Consider the following 20,644-nt stretch of genomic DNA (forward strand, 5'->3'; position numbering starts at 1 on the left):
CCCAACAAAATTTTCTTTTGCTAACTTCCACTCCTCCTCTAAATTACCAGTTTCTCTTACTCTCACCTCGTCATATGCTATTTTCAACCTTTCCTGATATTTACTTTTTACCCCTGGTTTTATTAGCTCTTCAACCCTCACTAGCTCCCTTTTACATCCACCTACTCTATTCCCCTACTCTTTTGCTACAACTAATTTTCCTTCCACCAAAAAATGATCAGACATACCGTTAGCCATACCCCTAAACACGTGCACGTCTTTCAATCTTCCAAACATTCTTTTAGTTATCAACACATAATCCATTAATGCCCTTTCTACTACTCTTCCATTTGCCACTCTTACCCATGTATACTTATTTTTATCTTTCTTTTTAAAAAAGCTAGCACTTATTACCATCTCTTGTTCAACACATATCTACCAGTCTCTCACCACTCTCATTTTCACCTGGTACGCCATACTTCCCAATGACACCTTCTACCTCTCCAGCGCCCACTCTAGCATTTAAGTCACCCATGACAACTACATAATTCCTTCTACCCAGTCCTTCTACACACCTAGTTAATTCATTCCAGAACTCATTCCGCTCTTCTTCACTTTTCTCACTACCTGGCCCATACGCACTGACAAACGCCCAACATTCCCTACCCAACCTAACCCTTACCCACATTAACCTAGATGATATCTCCTTCCATTCCACTACTTTACCTGTCATCCATTCACTCAGCAATAAAGCCACACCCTCTCTCGCTCTTCCCCTTTCAATCCCAGACACTCTACCAGACATTTCACCAAACATCACTTCACCCTTTCCTTTCATCTTTGTCTCACAAGGCCAATACATCCATCCTTCTACTTCTAAACATACTTCCAATCTCACATCTTTTACTCTCTATCGTACTACATCCACGCACATTCAAACACCCCAAAACTAGAGTGCGGGGAGCAGTCACTCTCCCCCCAGCTCCATCTCTTTGATAACGTCTCACAGGATTTTTTATACAGGAGAGGGGGTTCCCAGCCCCCTCGTCCCATCTCTTTTAGTCACCTCTTATGACACGCAGGGATAACGTTGGCGCTATTCTAATTGTTTTTATGCCCCTGCGGCCACAGTACTATGTGCCATGGAAAAATATTCATACTCCCAAATTCCATACACAGCACATACAGCATATATAAATTCATTTGGATATGTTTGAATTTCTTGACAACCATCCATAAATTAGCATAAATCGAGTTTAATGTGTAATTATTTCAATTCTATATTAATGTACCCATATAATGGTACCATACCTCCCAATATTTCACAACTAATTCTATTCTGAACTCATACAGTAGATCTTAGTTCTTAAATTCTATCAATGGTAGTGACTTACAGGACAAAGCTAAAATTATCTAGATCAGTATTTAGAACGCAGAACAAAACATCCTAAAATTCTATCAATTGTAAGGAATTATAGGACCAAGCTAAAATGATCTCATCAGTATTCAGAACAAAACATGAACAATATTATACGTATGATATTTCAGCAATTTATTTATTGGACTAACCTCTTCACTGCTCATGGCCTCAAATTCTGCTGCAAGGGAGTTGTTATTTGTTGCAGTAACAAGCACACGACCTTCCTCCAATCGAGAATGCAACAACTGAGCTTGAAGATCTTCAACTTGTTCAAGCAAATCTGAAATAAAGAGTCGTTTAATTTGTTTATAATGCTCTGACAAATTTAACTAGTACACAGTATTACAGCTAACTTTACTCAAGCATCCAGACCTGCACTCAATTCAGAATTGCTATACTGCACACTATAGTATTGCTAACATACAAATTACTTTAATTACTCTTCTGAAGTCAATTCTACTCTCAATTTTCCAATGTCAAATTGAAGTACTGCTCTGTTCAGTACAGTACTAGAAATGATTATATATCAATAAAACATCACTTTACAGTACCATAAAATTTAGTATGCTGACTATTCAAACCAATAGTGAATACACTTACTTTTATTCTCTTCCCGTAACTGTTTAATGGTTGCTTGAAGTTCAGCAGACTGTGTATTTGTAGGATCAATACTAGGAGAGCGCTTTCGAGCAGTCTCTTCCGCAGTTCTTAGTCGTTCAATTTCACAACGCAATTCTTCTATAACCTAAAACAAAGAATACAATTAATACAGGGTACTATGAGTTTTTATCAAAATACAAAAAAATTTTCCCACATTTTCTTAGTAATATTAGGTTTGCATTTTTTGCACTTTTGATGAATGAAGTAGACATTAAAAAAATTTTAAAATCTTTAAACATGAAAAATTATAATAAAATCTAGGAGGAAACCATACTTTAACATCTGAGATAATGTAAATATAATTAAAATAGTTTAGTATGGACTTTCTTGTTTGATGCGAATAACACACGAGCATTGTGACTAAGAAATACTCTATTATTAGTTATTCTCTCAATTTTCTCTCCTAGAGTATTTTGTATTTCCTTACTATGCAAACCTCCAGAGTCCTTCAACAGAAAAATGCTGCTGTTCACACACGCATTCAGAGGGATGGGCCATGCACCTAAGGTACCAGACTACCTTGGGAAGATGTCCATAAAAAAATCAACTGCATGTCAACCAGTTTGAAATGCAAGCATCACTTCTAGCATTGCAAGCTTTTCAACAGGTTGATAGTACACTTTCTGTAGAGGTTGACGAGCAAAAACATAACCATAGTAGCTACGTCAACTAGCAAGGGGCCACTGTTTCACAGTCCCTCTCCAAGTTGGCAAAGCAGGTGCACACTTAGGCATTCAAAACCACTATAGCTGCCAGCAAGGTTTATTCCAAGCAAGAGAAATGTTCTAGACAACATGTCTAGTCACCAGATACTAGTAGTAGGAACAGAATGGTTGCTTCATCCTCTAATAACAGAAAGGCTTCTTGCTATGTGGGGCTTGATAGACACATTCACCATGCAGCTCAATATGAAGCTCCTGGTATTCTTCCAACATCTGAGGGTCAATAATGACATTACCATTTTTCCTCCTTTCTTCCCGATTCAATGAGTGATCAACTGGTTGTTGGTAATACTTTATCTAATGATGACCCTGGTGTACCCAAGTGGCCACATCCCAAATGGTATCCATATTTGCTAATGCTCCTTATCGAGGTACCGATAAAACTACCCAATAGCCTAGCCTACTTTCAGCCCCATCTGCCGAGTACCAAAACTCTGTGGCATCCGTCTCTTCCCAGATGGGCAACTATCCACCATCTCCTCCAAGCAAAAGGCTTTTAGCGAGTAACTGCATAGGAGATATCTGAATATCTGTGAATATCCTCTGCAGCTGCCTACTAGGGGAAGTAGGCCGTCTTCTGCACTGTGTGCTGTAAAGGGATACTTCTCCAGTTGGAGCCTTTCTTCACTTAGTAGTTGATTTTCTCCTCTACATTCGTCTGATGAAGCTCCTCAGTCTCAGCGGTGAAAGGCTAGGATTGTTAAAAGAATAAAGAGGTTTCCTATGGTGAGAAACTCTGGAACAAGATATACTGTTGGCAGGCATCTTCACACATGGTGTCCTGGCAGTGGAAGAACAATCATGGGTTGATCGTGCTCATTAAGACAAGAGTGTAGATACTCGGTACTGGGAAAAGTGGGGAACATACACAAAAACACAGTGCGCATGGAGACCTTGAACACAGAGGTGTATGTGTTATGATTGTCTGCCCATACCCTCGTCCTGCTCATGTGATGGATGCAATAGTCTGTTGTACCATGATTCCTTTGCTTGGCTGTCGTCCTGGGTGAATAAGTCTCCTTGTAGCTATCTGGAAAAGGTAGAGAGCGAGGTCAGCAGCCTTCACAATCATTGCAAGCACTTGTTCTGATACGAGAGTGTACTGGTAGCAAGAGAGTGAGCACCTGTACCTTGTACCATACCACCTTCCTGGGCTAGGTTGGGGAGTGGTACTGAACCAGCTCTTACACGCTAAATGAGGAGAGGTTAGTGTCTCATGAAACTTTCAATAATATGCCTTCACAGCTGCTGTCGCGTCCTTGCACTCAGCGAGAGAAAAAGTGAGGAAACAGCTGGGAAGGATAGGAGCGCTCCTACACTTCTTCCTTTGCCAGATGTCAAGGTCGAGGATTTTTGGCCGGCAGTGATGAAAACACAAGACAATCCAGGATCTTCTCCAACAGCAGGAGAGGACTCTCCAACAGCCAATCAGTTGCAAGGATAATAACCAGCAGGATCTGAATTTTCATATCTCCTATACCAGCAAATAGTGTGCTTCATGCAAAATCATCTGGGCAAGCTAGGCTACAATCTTCAAGCCTTCAAGTTTCATTTTCAATAGATGCAAGATTCATCTATGACACATTTTCTTCTTCCCAACAAACTAAACAAATTGTGTACATACTGTAGTTTTCTTCTGAATTGAATTCATGTATTTTTATTTATTACTGTGATTGAATTAATTGTACCCCAAAAAAATTACTAAAAAAAAATCATTCAAAATTGAAAAAAAATAAAACTTATCTACCCTAGGAAACCTACGATATAGATTTACATATAATATACAGTAAATCTCTTGTACTGTGGGATTACAGTATTCTATTTCTTCACTGTTTCCACCATAATTTTAAAAAATCAAAACTCCTTAAATCTAAAGCAAACTTATCTATCAGTATATACCATTCCTTCAACTTCAACATAATAAGCTCAAATTCTTCTAAACTTGAACAGACAAATTCCAAACTTTCACTTTTTAAACTTAGGAAATAGTTTTCAAGCTATAGACATATAATCTGACTTTTCCATACAAATCACTCATTTTTTTAAGAAAAGGCTATTCAAGCAGCATTTCTAGACTTGCATATCCTTATCTTCCCAAACTCAATGTCTGCAAAATGATGAGTTTTGATTAAAATATTGCAGAAGCTGCAACTCTTGCTGAATTTTTAAATATATGATGCTTTTAAAATATCTAGGTAAATAAACCTTACCTGAGAACTCCTTTCTCTCTCAACTTTGATCTCTTCTTTCTCTCTTCTGGAGAGTTCCGCCATCTTGGAATTCTCTTGATGCAATGCAGACGCTGAAAACTCTGCCTCGGAAACTCTGTCTTCCAAAGCCTCTTTTTCTTTTTGTAGTTTATCTAACTGGGATTTGAGACGATTTCCTTCTTCCTCAACAGATTTTTTTTCTTTCTCCAAACTTGATAATCTATAAGAAAAAATGCCCAATGATTAGTAATAAAACCTCTTCCTCCATTTTAAGCTCTTGAAACAAATGAAATGTAATAACTCCAAGTTTTTAGGGAATTACAAACAAGCAGTAATAAAAGGCAGGAGAAAGGAAAACTATCATACACTATATGGTAATATTAATTATACTTTATGCTTAAAAAAAAAAGTTATATAAGATTATGCAATGAGTGGAATCTGAATAACAAAAAATGTACTTATGTCTTCCCCAAACAGTAATTTATGGATGCTGTAAAATGGAATGTTAGAAAAGTATATTCTGTAATGTTCTTGCTATGTAGGATTTATCACTTACTTTATAGAATAATTTTCTATAGTCAACTGTTTCTCTCTCTCTATTCGATTTATGAGCTCTCGACTCCTGCGTTGTTCTTCAGCCTGTCTCTCTTCACTACGTAATTCGGTTTCACGAAGTTGCTCCTCCAGCATCACCACTCTGAAAGAAATCCCAAAAATACAATGTCAAATTCACATGAAATCACTTAGCACTATTCTACCTCATGATCAAATATACAAAACATTCTACTAAGCAAATTTTCAAGAGGTTTATAAAACAGGATCCAAGTATTTAACACAGGCTAAGAGTAATAAATTAACTGATAAGAAAATATGCTGACTTTGCAGAATTTCCTCATCTAGGCACAATAATAAATTTTGTCAAGACTTTTTGCTTTTTCTGTCTCTTAAGTTTGTGGTAATCAGCATGATCTTTACCTGGCTTGATATGCCGCGTTGTCTTGTTTGACTCTAGAAAATCTGTCGTCTGAGTTGACTTGATTTTCTGCCAAAACACCAACTTGCTGCTGCAACATTTGTACCTGAAATGAATTATAAATTCGTTGTGCTGGTTCAATTTGAGCATTTTCCCTTTTATTTACTTACAAAGTAAAATTATAATTTGCTTCAGTGCAAAGCTACAACACTTGTGTTGAAAGACTGCTATCATAACAGTGATCTGTGCAAAATGCAAGTTGTTGCCAATAGATACACTGCAGTAATTGAAAAGTTCTAAAAGATTAAATGAGTTTGCAAATTTTGAGTGAACCAGGAGTTTCAAGGGATGCAACTACCAAACTTATTTTTCCCCTCTGTTTAATAATACTGTATGACTATGAAATGCTTTCTTTATTTTACCAGTCTTTACATAGAATGTTAATTTTTAGTATTAACTATGGTTGAAAAAAAAAGATTTCTGGACTAATATGCTCTGCTTGTTAAATCTTTTATAACTAAAGCCAGAAGAAAGGAATCATTTGACAGGAAGCACTAACAACATGCCTGAAAAGAGAAAAGAAATGCTCGACTTACCGTTTTAACAATTTCTCTGTAATACTGATGACCAGGATATCTGGGCGACTGTTTAGTAATCTCAAATTGGCCTTGCCACATATCAAATTCTAACTCTAGGTCTAAACTATTATCGACCAACAGCGAAGTGTTATTATTTTCCGCATCTTCATCAGAGTACTTTCCATCACTGTTGTTACTCATTAGGGAGTCCCTCATTGGGTCTTTATTCACTGTGTTCGTATCTGCAGAATCTTCCGTATCACTCATTGTGATGGGATAGCCACTAGTCACTGAACGACAGGTGCTACATGCATTCCCAAAAGGGTCTTTGATCTGGCACTAAAGAATCACACCACGTTTAATTTTTACCCAATACTTCGACGGTAATAAGGCATTGGGTACTTTTTATTTTCAAGGCATCAACAGGAAAAGTAAAGCTGCTAACCATGCACTGTGTTTACATACATACAAATTTTGATATATTCCTCAAGTGCAGATAACCTACAAGTTAGTGCTCCAATCAAAGGTGATATTTTGTGTTCCCAGCAAACTAAACCATAAATTATGTACCATTCTTTCACACAACACTAAGTATGATTCCAAATGCATTTGAAGTATCGTACGATTTCAACAGGAATCTCGCTATTCTAAATCAGCTTAGATTTATATTTTCCTAGCAGCCAAGCAGCGTCAATAAATTCAAGTGCAAAACACTAAATAATCCCCGTAAAACTATTAAATCTATCTTATTCATTTATTGATGCTTTACTCAATATTCATATGAAAGTTTCTAAATCCAAAACTAACACTAGCATCTTTTCATCATTACTGTTTAAACCTTTCATAGAATGACTTGGATACTTTTTGTCATTTATTTCGTTTACCTGGAGTAAAACCCTCTTTCCCAAACTCCGCCGCCCTTTATAGTCGTCCTTAATAATGTCTTTGTCAATTATTTCTTTTACCTGGTAAGACCCTCTTTCCCAAACTCCCCGCCCTTTATAGTCGACCTTAATGTCGATTTACTGGACTACACAGATTTTTACGTTAACAACATGAGATTCAAACACCAAGAAACAAAGAAAGCTTGTTTCATAATTCACTAAATTAATCCATTACCAAAATATTTGAACTAAGCCATGTTGGAAGGAACTCTTTAGTGATGTTATGAATAGGAGATATGAAGTAAATTTGATTGATATACTTGAAGCTGAGGAGGACCTTGATGTGCCCATGAATGAATTCAGTGTATTTGAAGTCGAATCTGTTATTAAAATAACTCAAGATAGAAAGCTCCTGGATACGATGGAATAACTGCAGAGATGATTTTGGCCGAAAATGAAGTGACTTCCAGAATCCTTACAAGATTGTTTGGTATTATGTGGCATGAAGAGGCAAAACCTGATGAATGGGAGCTAGGAGTGTTAGTGAAAATGGCAAAAAAATATCTGACTGATTTCAATAATTATAAAGGCATTACACTGAAGTCAGTTGTCATGAAATTATACAATTATATAGTATGTCCATTCTAAAGAGACTAGAGAGAAAGTTTGATGAAAATCAAAGATGACCAAGCAGGATTTCGAAAAGGTTAAAGTTGTACTGACCAAAGTTTTAAAAGACAGCAATTGGTAGAATATAGAAATCCACTTTTGATGGCATCTGTGGACTATGAAAAAGCCTTGATAGTGTGCACCGTCCAATTTTCTGGAGATTGCTGCGTTATTATAGAGTTCCTCTAAAACATATAAATTTCGTTGTCTGTTCATGAGAATAGCAAATGCAAAGTTAATGTTGGAGTCCTATCAAATAAATTTCCAGTGAACAGTGAAGTACTCCAAGGGAATGTGTTGTCACCTATGTTGTTTATACTCATGGATTTTGTAATGCATAGAACAATTGGGCATGGCAGAGAGTGATTGGACTGGAAATTAGCTGACCTAGAGTATGCTGATGACGCTGTCCTTATTAGCAAAATCTCACAGGACTTGCAAAGCTTGCTTACCAGAATGCATGAAATACCACATGCGGATGGGCTCAAGATAAATAGAAGAAAGAGATGATCAAGAAAATGCAATGGGAGATGAAATTCATTGGGAGAAGAAAGGATTAACGGGGTGGAACCATTTATATATTTAGGAACTATGATCCCTAATACAGGGTATTTAGAATTGGAGTTTAATGAAAGATTGAAAGTAGAAAATCAGACAATGGCTAGGTCAAGTAAAATTTGGAAATCAAATCCCCTGAAGTTACAGATTTGAGAACAAAGAATTCGGAAAGGAATATTGGGGATTAAATGGTAGAACAGCGTTAGAAATGAAACTGTAAGAGAGATTACCCAAGTGCCACATGTAGATGAGATCATGGCAAGGGGTAGAATGAAATGGTTTGGGCATGCTCTTCGCACTCCCCAAGAGAGATATGTTCACCAAGCTTTCAACTGGGCTTCACAAGGAACTAGAAGAGGTGGAAGACCCAGGCCTACATGGCTGAGACATATGAAGCATGGAGTAGAAGATGAATGGAGAAGTATAGAGTTAAAAGCTCAAGATAGAGACGACTGGCGAAATCTAACAGGCTCTTTGCGTCAGTAGGCAGAGATGATGATGGCGATGAAAATGTTTTACTTCACCATTATATCGGAAAACATTACTTGATGCCATATAAACTAAACTACTAAGATGTTACGGGTTAAATATATATTGAAATCTACAATAACGTCTTCTCTTCAAGTGCTAGGTAATAAATTCTGTAATAAAGTTGATCGTTTCTATACAAAATCAAAGGATATAAATAAATTATAAAAGAAAAATTAATCACATGAACACTTGGATGACGTTGGTTACCAAACCTGAAAAAAAGGTTGTGTGGGCTCAGTTGCAAAGGCATATTTAATTAGTCCTAAAATGGAACGACTAAGACATGACTAATAAGCCACCTCTTGTATCCACTGTGAGCGTCACTTTGAAATTGGACACCGATATGAAATATCTAACGATTAAACTTTCCATACAGAGAAGATTTACGTTCAACTTTATCTAATTTATATTTAGTAAACATTAGGAGTTAACTCAAAGCGAAGTTAATTAAGAGTAAAAATATATAATGAAAAATAATTAATCATTACTAAAGCAAGTTATCCAGAGTTGTCAAGTTAAGAATACAAAAAATAAGCTTTCAAATCAAATATATCAGTGCACTTGAGAAAACGTCTTCAAGCAATGGAGCTTTAGCCTGGACCGCTGAAGGTCACATTAAGAGGCTATGGCATCAACAGTGTGTCACTTGAACACTTGGTCCTTATGTAGTTAATGTATGCCATGGAATATATTGGTCTATCGCACTTTTCACCAATGAACTATTAAAGAAATGTTCAAGGTTCAACTGAATTTCCACAAAATCGTACAAAATCCTGCCATTCAACGCATATGACAACAAGTAATTTTAAGAATCTTGGATCTAAACATCCCAGTCAGTCACGTCCTCCCCTCGCAGGACCAGCCAAGACTAAGGAGTGATATACGACCCAATGCATCATAAAAAAGACCCACATGCTAGGCTCCAATTACCTTATCAAATGCAAGATGCATATGAAAGGACCACTGTCTTCACATCTCTAAAAAAAACAAAAAAAAAAAACTGCCAAGTTGGGAAACCATGAAATAGGGAGAAAAATTGCCGAGGACTCCTCAAGTATTGAATGCAAGCCGAGGAAAATTACTATGTCAAAGGTTTGTCAACAAAACTTTCCCCTTAGATGAAAAGCTTTGAAATTATGTAAAGAGGATAAATGTGGTATCCTGATTTTATTAGACCTTAGTTCTGTTTTTGACAGTTGAGCAAGAACGCCAATTATTGTCTTATCAATGAACTGCTAAGGACGTGTAATATGTTCTATTTTATTTTGTTTTTTATCTGTAATATTAGTATGTGAAAAGTATTACCGAAATACTAAATTTCAAGCTATATGTGGATGTTACACAATTTTAGTGTTAAGGAATGGATGACAACTAAATGAAAATAAAACTGCGCATATGAAGGTAAGAAATACAAATGCTGTATATATTATGATTTGGTCGCGACATTTAGATTTCGTGACCATGTTATTTTCTCTTGGTGCTTAAAATGAATCATTTAAAAATCAATGTGAGTCATCTCAAGAATTGCTTTTGTATGGAAATGGCTGGATGAATGTTCTATTAAGAAACATGATTAGCAGAGTTTTTGCTAGAATTGATTGCTGAAACTATCCATTACATCTTACTCGAGTACAATTTAAGAACTTGCAAAACAAAATAAAAGGAAAACCAAAGATTGATACAAGATGTTCCACCCCAAGATACTGTATCATTATCCCTGTTCTGGTCGAACTACATTGCTTATTAAACTAGAATGAATTTTAAGATTTGCAACGGCTCTTCAAATTATCAGAATCGAATATCCAAAATAATCAAGAGAATTACTACACTTCGTGCAGTCGTCAAACCGTGTCTACACGAGGCTAGTTACAAATTGTTTCAAGTAATTGGAGCCGAAGTGAACCTCGATTGTGGGTGATAGAACTTTCAAATATGCGGCCTTAAAACTGTATAACAAGCTCCCACTTCTTTCAAGAAGTTGAAATTTGTTTTTGGCTTTCGAAGTGCTAGGATAACATGAATTGGCAATCAACGCGGACTATGCTTATTATTCTGTAAATGCTTTGAAGGTTGTATACAACAGAAGTCTAGGCATTTCTGTATGCGGCAGAACCAGGCAAACATACTTCTCAAAGTAAAGTGAGGGTAATTTGACGAGGTTAGTATCCCTCCCTACCAAGAGCCTATGCAACAATTCCTTGAGGCATTCAAACTATAAAAATCCGCTAACGTCAAAGTTGAAGGTTCATTTCAATCTACCCAGAAATGTAGTTTTACCAATTTCATGAGAGCAAATCAATTTTATATCCTGAAAAATAGCTGAATCTTCAAAACCAAAAGGAGAGCTCTTGGTATTTAAATTCGAGGAGAGCTTCCATGAGATTTCATAGTTTACAAAGGGATTGCCGAAGTAAATATGTTGAACACAAGATAACTGCAAATAGATTAAATTCATTAAACGTCACTGGAAGTTCGGCATAAAAAGTAATACATGCCATGCTAACTGCAGTATGATACACTGAACAGAATTTCAAGAATTTTTCAACATAATTTGACATTTCCCATTTAAAATCACCACAACACATGAAAATTCGTTGGACAAGTTTATGTATAAAGATATTATCTCACGTCCCCAGTATTTAAGCACGAAAAAAGATCAAACAAACCACAACATGGGCTACGCTTTGCCATTCACAGTTAAAGAGATAACAAAAATAAATAATCCACCTTATGGGCTCGAATACAATATTCTTTCCTTCTTCTTGGTTTTCAACTACCCTTTCCTAAGACGAAAATAGACACAGGTTACACAATTTTAAATGACTGGAAAGAAACCAAGGGATCTATTCGGGGCGTGGCACAGAGCGGCGCAATCCCGAGGGGTAACTCAGTCAGGGCACTACTGTTGATGAGGGTGCCAACTTCCCATCGCGAGAGAACCACGCGCGCGCACACACGTACAAATATGTATACTCTCTCTCTCTCTCTCTCTCTCTCTCTCTCTCTCTCTCTCTCTCTCTCTCTCTCTCTCTCTCTCTCTCTCAGAGGGACAGAACACGATTAGTATAAATTCTCGTGCATATGATTTACCATTATTACTTAAATATTAGCCTGTTTTCGTACCCATTTCATAAATCAAACCCACACAAGCCGTTCCGAATGATAAATCACAATGAAATTATGTCAATATAATCTCTGAAATATTCTTAAACAAAAGAAAAAACAATGTTCACTTTCCAAAAAAACAGCAGGACTCGTTTCAAATAAATGGCAAGAACTAAACAAAAGAACTTCAAATGAAATGTCAAGGAACATATACCCAAAAGCACTGCTGCCAGACAGCTAGGGAGATGACGTAAGCTTCAATTAGAGTTGAGGGGAGTCCTTTAGAAGAGCCCGCAACTCACTCCCCAACCGAGTTGATCTCGACAACTACCAATGATGATAAATAAATGCAGGGTGAGAATCAATCCCACACGCTGAGGATTGAATGCAATAATTCTACTACCAGACATACAGCAACTGTAAAAATACAGCTTTAATTTTTTACATTCCAAGAATAACTAAAGGAAAAAAGTCCTTAATGGGAGAACGTAGAGAAACTGGTGAAAGTCATAACAAAATGGTTAAGACCAGGAAGTATACCGAAAATGAAAGGAATGTAAATAAACCTTATGCGTTGCACGTGCAGGTAATTATCAACACTAACACGTGAGTATGTAAATGAGTATGGACAGGAATTAATACACTCCCATTGAAAGGGGAAAATGTTTGCTTAAAGCAATTCGTGAAAAAATAATTTAAACATGTCAGTCGCAACCTTATAAGTACCTTTAAATACACTGAAGTTACATACTTGACAGTGCTAACAGATCACTTAGATTATATTGCATAGCAGCTTAGTTATTTAAAATGAACTGCAAGTACCAAATGAAGTCATTTCCTTTGTTTTGAGAGTAAACAGAGCTTATATCACGTCAGTGACACTTCATATCCGGAGAAAGGTTCAAATCCTCTTAGTATTATGTAAAAATATTAGGAATTCAAAGAAAGCGTCTTCCGGTCGACAAAATAGAAAATATTCATTGGTCAGAGTGGTTCTTTCTGTATAGAGAAAATTATTTAAAAAATACTAACAAAACTCTTACCACGCCAAAGTTCCTTATCCCACTGATAATGAATAGAGTCCGTCTTTATCAGATTTATTTTATTTTTAAACTATATTTTTGTTTGTTTCAGGAACCAAAAAAGAAAAGAAGTCCATTAACTGATAATAAAATATAATACAACACTACTTGAATACATGTTTTATGGTCATTTTCCTAATTTTGTTTACCATTAACACAATGAAATTTAAGAAGAACTACGACTTCGTTTAAAGCAACTGAGGGCCGAAATATAAACATGAAAACACGAATTAATTGTGAATGTAATAGTGTAATGTGAATTTCAGTAGTAGTCAGTATTCAGAAGCCTTTTGTAAATTTAAATAATCATAACGAAGCATGAAAAATTATATATATATATATATATATATATATATATATTATAAAATATATATATATATATATATATATATATATATATATATATATATATATATATATATATATATATATATATATACATACACACACACACACACACACACTGACTGGTATAGTCAAATGTACGACTATTCGGTCTCTGGCCATCCTTTAGGTTCAGGGGGGAGGGAGGGAAGGGTTGAATGTGTGCGTAGGCGCATATCCTTTTTGACGGGTCGCGTACACCGGTATATTATATATATATATATATATATATATATATATATATATATGTGTGTGTGTGTGTGTGTATAATGAGAGCCACAGAAAACTGTTACCTGCTTGGACAAAATAGCACCGAGTTTAAGGGTCCCCACGTCATAAGGGTCGGTGGCTCGTATAATAAGTAATGAGAGAGAGAGAGAGAATGTCCTCTTTTATCCTAATGGCTGAAAGGAATGCCAACCATAGGAATAATGTATTCACTTGCACCAATCGTTAATAATAATAAATAGTGAAAATCTAATAAGCTACTGTAGTAGCGTGCGGGATCTCCATTTACTCTTTCGAAATAGCTTGTAGTGGAAGGATCAAGTCCGGGTAGAACAAGGCAATTCCTGTCGTTACTACAGCAGTAACAACTCGACTCGCATGCCTTTAGTGCGACGCCCCACAAACTTTAGTATGTTGTACATTACAGGCGTGGGGGAGAACCGAGCCTTAACATCTTTTACGTTATACAGTAATGTTAATGCAGAACGGGAATAAATAAACGGACATGCGAGTGCTAGGAATAAAAGGATGACATCAGGTTGTTAAAAAACTACAATTACGAAGACAATATAAAGAAAGAGATCCGGTTAGGCTCAGATAACCGAAAGGAAATGTATAATAAAAAGGGGGGTGTGACCCCCGTGAAGGGCGGGGGTGATGCTAAAAATTGGATTATTATTATTATTATTTGCTAAGCTGCAACCATAGTTGGAAAGGCAGGATGCTATAAACCCAGGGGCTCCAACAGGGAAAATAGCCCAGTGAAGAAAGGAAACAAGGAAAAATAAAATATTTTAAGAACAGTAACATTGAAATATATATCTCCTATATAATATATAAATTTAACAAAACAAGAGGAAGAGAAATAAGATAGAATAGTGTGCCCGAGTGTACCCTCATGCAAGAGAACTAACCCAAGACAGTGGAAGACCATGGTACATAAGCTATGGCATTACCCAAGACTATAGAACAATGGTTTGATTTTGGAGTGTCTTCCTCCTAAAGAGCTACTTTCATAGCTAAAGGGTCTCTTCTACCCTTACCAAGAGGAAAGTGGCTACTGAACAATTTCAGTGCAGTAACCCCTTGGGTAAAAAATTGTTTGGTAATCTTTAGTGTTGTCAGGTGTATGAGGACAGCGGAAAATATCTAAAGAATAGGCCAGACTATTAGGGGGGTGTGTGTGTGTGTGTGTGCGCGCGCGCGCGCGAGCGCAGGGAAAATGAACCGTAACCAGAGAGAAGGATTCGATATACTGTCTGGACAGTCAAAGGACCTCATAACTCTCTAGCGGTAGTATCTCAACGGACTATTAAGGTTGGTAAATTGAAAACTATAGAAGGGAAGAATTAGGAAAATATGGTTGGTTGTAAATTGCTTCACCATTAAACACGGGCTCTTACTCAGAGCAGCCTATCATTAAGAAAAGCAGAACACAGAAAAATACATTATTGGAGAGATGATATATTAAAGAAAAATATAATACTTATGAGCATCAAACATAGAAGTTGGAATGAATGAAGTTGTAAGTGGTAATGCATAGTTAAGTAACGAATGAAAAAAAAAATGCTAGGACTAAGGCAAATTTGATACCGTAGATGCCTTCAAAAGCAGAAAAAATTCTGCACCCATACCCGACTAAAAAAAAAAAAGAAAAAAAAAAAGTATACTCTTGTTCTATAATGTACTGACCCTACCAAAGAGCCGCTACACGCAGAAAAGCTCAATTTTTTAAATTAAAAAATGGAACGAGATCATAGAATGTATAAAACGAGCAACCGAGGCTATAACATCAGGGGATATAAAAAAAGTGGCACTAAAAAGTTTGCATTGTTGAAATACCAAACCATAAGGATGAAACATTGCATGATAAAATGCTCACCACAGAGAAAAAAGGATATACCTGAGGGCAAGTTTTATGTACAGTACATAAAGGCTGAATTGTCTGTGAAATAAGATGCATGGTGTTTATACACCAGGAATGCGGATGCAGGATAATATACATGAAACCTTAGTGCCCAAAATATGGGTGAAAAAACTCTGCAAAGAATAATTCACTCGGAAAAAAAAACACTCAGTCTGGGAAATATATAGATTACGAGAGAAATGGAAAGACTACATAACACTAATAAAAATATATAAATATCCATGTAGTGTCATCTTTCATCTACCGTGGGCACATAAGCTAATCATCAGAATAACCCTTTTACGTCCAGCTGAAAACGATTCGTTTTTTGTTTTCTTTTTAATTACTAACGCAGCTTCATTTTGATTAAGTGGCATGGGATTTTTTCACGTTTGGGAGAACTAAATTATACTGGAGAGAGAGAGAGAGAGAGAGAGAGAGAGAGAGAGAGAGAGAGAGAGAGAGAGAGAGAGAGAGAGAGAGAGAGAGAGAGAGCTGTCATAATAGAACCAGCAAGCGAAAAAGAGCTAATAAGCAGTCTTCAAACAACTTGTTGATACTATGCTTACAACAAAGTTACAACCCTGATAGGCCTATAAGCTAAGATATAACAGAAGAAATTAAAAAAAAAAAAAAATTTTCTAGGTGCATTAAAATTTAAGGCAGTTAAGCTAATCATCTTAATTTGGATGCAAAGTACTACTACATATTTGACATCAATAAAATATAGCTATAGTTATATAATGTGCAAATCATGAACGGCTTAGGTTGACAAGAAATAGGTAACCTATCAGCAAAACGCATTTTCCTAACCCAAAAACAAAAACTTGTGCAAAGCTAGCAAGACTTCTTACACGCTCATAAATCCTTACAAGCAGTCTTATATTTTCCGGGAAGGATCTATAAAATGCAACACGCGAGTTACTTGAAAGGCTTCCGAGGCATAAAGGTCCGTTTGGCGAGTGAATGGACAACTCGCATACGGATGCTAGAGAGAGAGAGGCTTATTCTATGTTTGGGTTCCCCCAGGTCCCTCAGTGAGAGAGAGAGAGAATGTCTATGTTCCTTTCCCGAAAACATTAATCAACGCCAATTATTATCCAAAGTGTGTTTGCTTGAGATTTCCTCTCCACCGTATACTAGGCATTAGAGAATCATAAAATAGAGCTGTACTAATTCAAGTTCAACTGTTGATATAATACTCAGATACTGTATTTCAACTTTCATTAGTAATTACAGCACAAGGAGACTTCCTGCTACCTATACTTCAATTGTGAAATGGCTGTTATTGTTGGGTAATGCCATGAAAATTAACTAAGTTTCCAAATTTAGTATTAATTCTAAGAGATCAGTTAAAAAATTACAAAATAGAGAAATTACGGCATCTTTTGCAAATTTCACTGATAAGCATTTGAAAGAATGTAGATTACATTGTGTTCGTATTCAACAAAATAAGCGTTTAAAATTACGTCATTCAAGAGTACTTGACAGGAAACATATCAAATGAAAATAGTTTGAAGTTTCAAATGAAGTCGAGGCATACTTTCCTTAATCATAACATTGGATTATATTATTTAGTGTTCTGGAAATTTGAAAATTTTCTAGAAAACCCCGTTCCCTTGTGAGAAAGCTTATTGCCAAGAGCACAAGATTATGCTTAAAAATAGCTGTCAAGCCCGTGCTGACTTGAACTGACTCTTAACTAAAGAAGACCTACTGTAATGCAGTCTGCAATGCCAAGAATAGATGTTAAAAATACCCAGTCAACTAGAGTAACTAGGCGACTTTGAAAATGGTATACATTTCCACTTACAAGATGTAATACAAATAGTTTTTGTATTTGTATAAAAACAATAAATCGAAGTAAACCCTGTTGATAATGTTTAGTATATATAGAATTTCTCTATATTTAACATTTCATGGACAAGTTATACAAAAAACAGCAAAAACCATGAAGACTAACATTACATCATAACTCCCGATACCATACCCTCCGACGCTTGAGTCAATAATATCGAATTCAAAAGTATATAACGTGAAAGATAAAGGACAATAATGATACTTCCCCTTAAGAAAAGAAATCAATACGTTCTACAATGAGCCATCTACATACGGAACACTCCCCGAATAAGAGTTCGTGAAGTAACAGACAGTTACCCCTATAAACAATTCACCAGTTGGGTCATGGCGGATCGATGACCAGGATTGAATAAACGGAGAAAAAAATTCAATAAGCCCAGAATACCAAAAGCACGATTTGAAATATAATTTAAAATGGCTACTCAGACTTTTTATAATCCAGCAATCCTTTTAAATAATCAAAAATAGGTTCACGGTTTTATTTCCAAAATAACATCACAGCTTTACTTCTAAAATAACACCCACATATATTGTTATATACTACATTAGTTAGCTAAAGTTGTGGCAAAGATTCCAAAATTGTAGCACATTCTCTCCTGGGGGTAGGCCACAATTAATTATTTTCGAGGGCATGCCACTCTACCCACAATCAAGGCCTATATATCGCCTGTCGTAATATATTAAACATTCCTTCATACTCCAAATATCCATTTCACCTACCTTTATATGATGAAATTATAAGCAATTAAATGTGTAATCCCTCGATTCTTATTTTTTCTGTATTGCAATCATTTCACAAAATAGGTTGAAGCATTCAGTTAGCCTCTATACTCGAGAATGGAGATATTTCTTTACATATGCCTCGCAACAATAAAACCCTCTTTCAAATTATCGATGAAAACACAATTATATCACTTATAACCAATATTCAATAATGCATTATTATAGGACAAAAGTGTTACGAGCAACCAAGAGACATTTTACGAAAACAGATCATGGTGATTTCCGATGATTATTCACTTGCACGCATATCTCCCTGTCAAAAACACGGCCATTAAAATGCTGAGTTTTATTGCTATGAGAATAACCTTTATCGACAGTTACCAAGTCAAGGTCAACCATATCCATAATTTGGAAAGACGCACGGTGCACAATTACTCTTCCCACGTAATCCTCGAACAGTATTCCATGGCATAGATACCTAAGCAGTAATCTATAAAACTTCTTGATCGCAAGAATATCCTGAAGTTCTGTTCTGGTATTCACCTTCATGGCTGGAGAGCGAGTTAGTCTGGTGGTAGAAATGCGACTGGACAAAGGACACTTCCGTCAAGTACGCAAGGATAGAACTGAAGTAAAAATGGAAATGATCGTTAGATGACGTCCAGGCCAGTGACGTATTTCACGTACTAGTGCTTCTTCGATCACCCAACCTGACCACTAACGCTAAGACAGACTATTTAGGAATTGCTTCTTACTTGTATAACCTAGATAAACTAAACTCGTGTCTACTTTTGTTTGGAAAGAAAATGCTTCTCTTCTTATAACCCGTATGCCTATTAATAATATAAAAAGTTTGTCTTTTAAGATTAAATAAACAGCCTGTAAGTTTACCGAACGAAGGTACGTTATATAAATACATCGGATATTTACTTTGAATCATTATTTTAACGAATCACTGTATTCTAATAAATCATACTATAGTAAACACAAAGTTAAGCTGTATTTAATTAATCTGAACCTTCGAAACCTCACTGGTAATCGTTCTTTTGCGTACCTCCACACATTCTTAGCCGACGATTTTTCGTGCTTAAACCATTTTACTCTTTTGTTTTTTTAATTATTGGGTACACAATACTCTCTCTCTCTCTCTCTCTCTCTCTCTCTTTCTCTCTCTCTCTCTACGTATACAAAGTTTACGACCTTCAGTTTTGACAGCGTTAAAGTGAGAGAGAGAGAGAGAGAGAGAGAGAGAGAGAGAGAGAGAGAGAGAGAGAGAGAGAGAGAGAGAATGATATTCTGATATAATTACACTCCAACATCGCACGTATTACCTCCTCCTAACTTCAAGAATATCATTCGACCTTTACAGAATTATGAAATGTGAAAAATAGATTATATATCTAAGAGAATATTAATGAATTTCCAGACCGAATACTTGTCTTTATGTGCATTTTATTATCATAACTTAAACAGCGTAAACTTTAGATTCCAACACTTAAATTATAATCACTGGAATGTCCGTAACACGTAAGAATAAAGACAAGGTTAAATAATTTGGATGTACTCCCACAATAACCTACGTTAACTAGAATCCATATTAAAATCAATACTAAGCACAGATGGGAGCTTCAGCAGTAGAAATAATCGTGCTGGCTTTTCTTCACCAGTAAGACACTGATCGTTTCAAAGTTTGGTATGTGAACACGACAGAGATTCTTTCGACACTATCAACACAGTACTACTGATAATGATCGAACTAAACTTCTAAACGAGATTCACCAGAAAACCAACCTGCTCTTCAGTAACCCGACGTACTAATGCCCGAGAAGTGTTATAATGGCCACTCTGCTTACGGAAAGTTAGCCATGCAAAAGTAAACGAGCCTCCAACTTTAATTACCTAATTTTGAAAGGGTCAAAACGATCCTTTACGTTATTTGACAGTTTCAAAGGAGAGAAATAAATACCAACTGCTTATCTACACTTATGACTTTCTGATAAGATCACAAGGCAAGGTCTTCACTATGTAGGGATTGAGCAATGCAAGATTGTCACAATCAGTTATTATTGAAGAAATAACTACAAAATATGATAATCTTGATACATATCATGCCACACGGATATCCACTCGACTGTTTATCCTCGTTTCAAGTAAATCCTGCGACACACAAAT

At 36.1% G+C, this 20,644-nt stretch overlaps 1 protein-coding gene across 10 annotated transcripts in view; it reads right to left on the reverse strand.

The window, feature by feature from the left end:
• The window catches only part of nuf (rab11 family-interacting protein nuf), a 401,721-nt gene that overhangs the window by 10,462 nt on the left and 370,615 nt on the right, over positions 1 to 20,644 (reverse strand). For all 10 annotated transcript variants that reach the window (XM_068363354.1, XM_068363353.1, XM_068363351.1 and 7 more), the window contains 5 exons: positions 5,967 to 6,070; positions 5,548 to 5,688; positions 4,992 to 5,211; positions 2,000 to 2,144; positions 1,549 to 1,679 (listed from right to left, as the gene is read on the reverse strand). In XM_068363354.1, coding sequence (XP_068219455.1) covers positions 1,549 to 1,679; positions 2,000 to 2,144; positions 4,992 to 5,211; positions 5,548 to 5,688; positions 5,967 to 6,070 — 741 coding nt within the window. The remainder of the gene's footprint in view (positions 1 to 1,548; positions 1,680 to 1,999; positions 2,145 to 4,991; positions 5,212 to 5,547; positions 5,689 to 5,966; positions 6,071 to 20,644) is intronic.

The sequence above is a fragment of the Palaemon carinicauda genome, chromosome 40, assembly GCF_036898095.1.
Source record: "Palaemon carinicauda isolate YSFRI2023 chromosome 40, ASM3689809v2, whole genome shotgun sequence".
Lineage (NCBI taxonomy): Eukaryota > Metazoa > Arthropoda > Malacostraca > Decapoda > Palaemonidae > Palaemon > Palaemon carinicauda.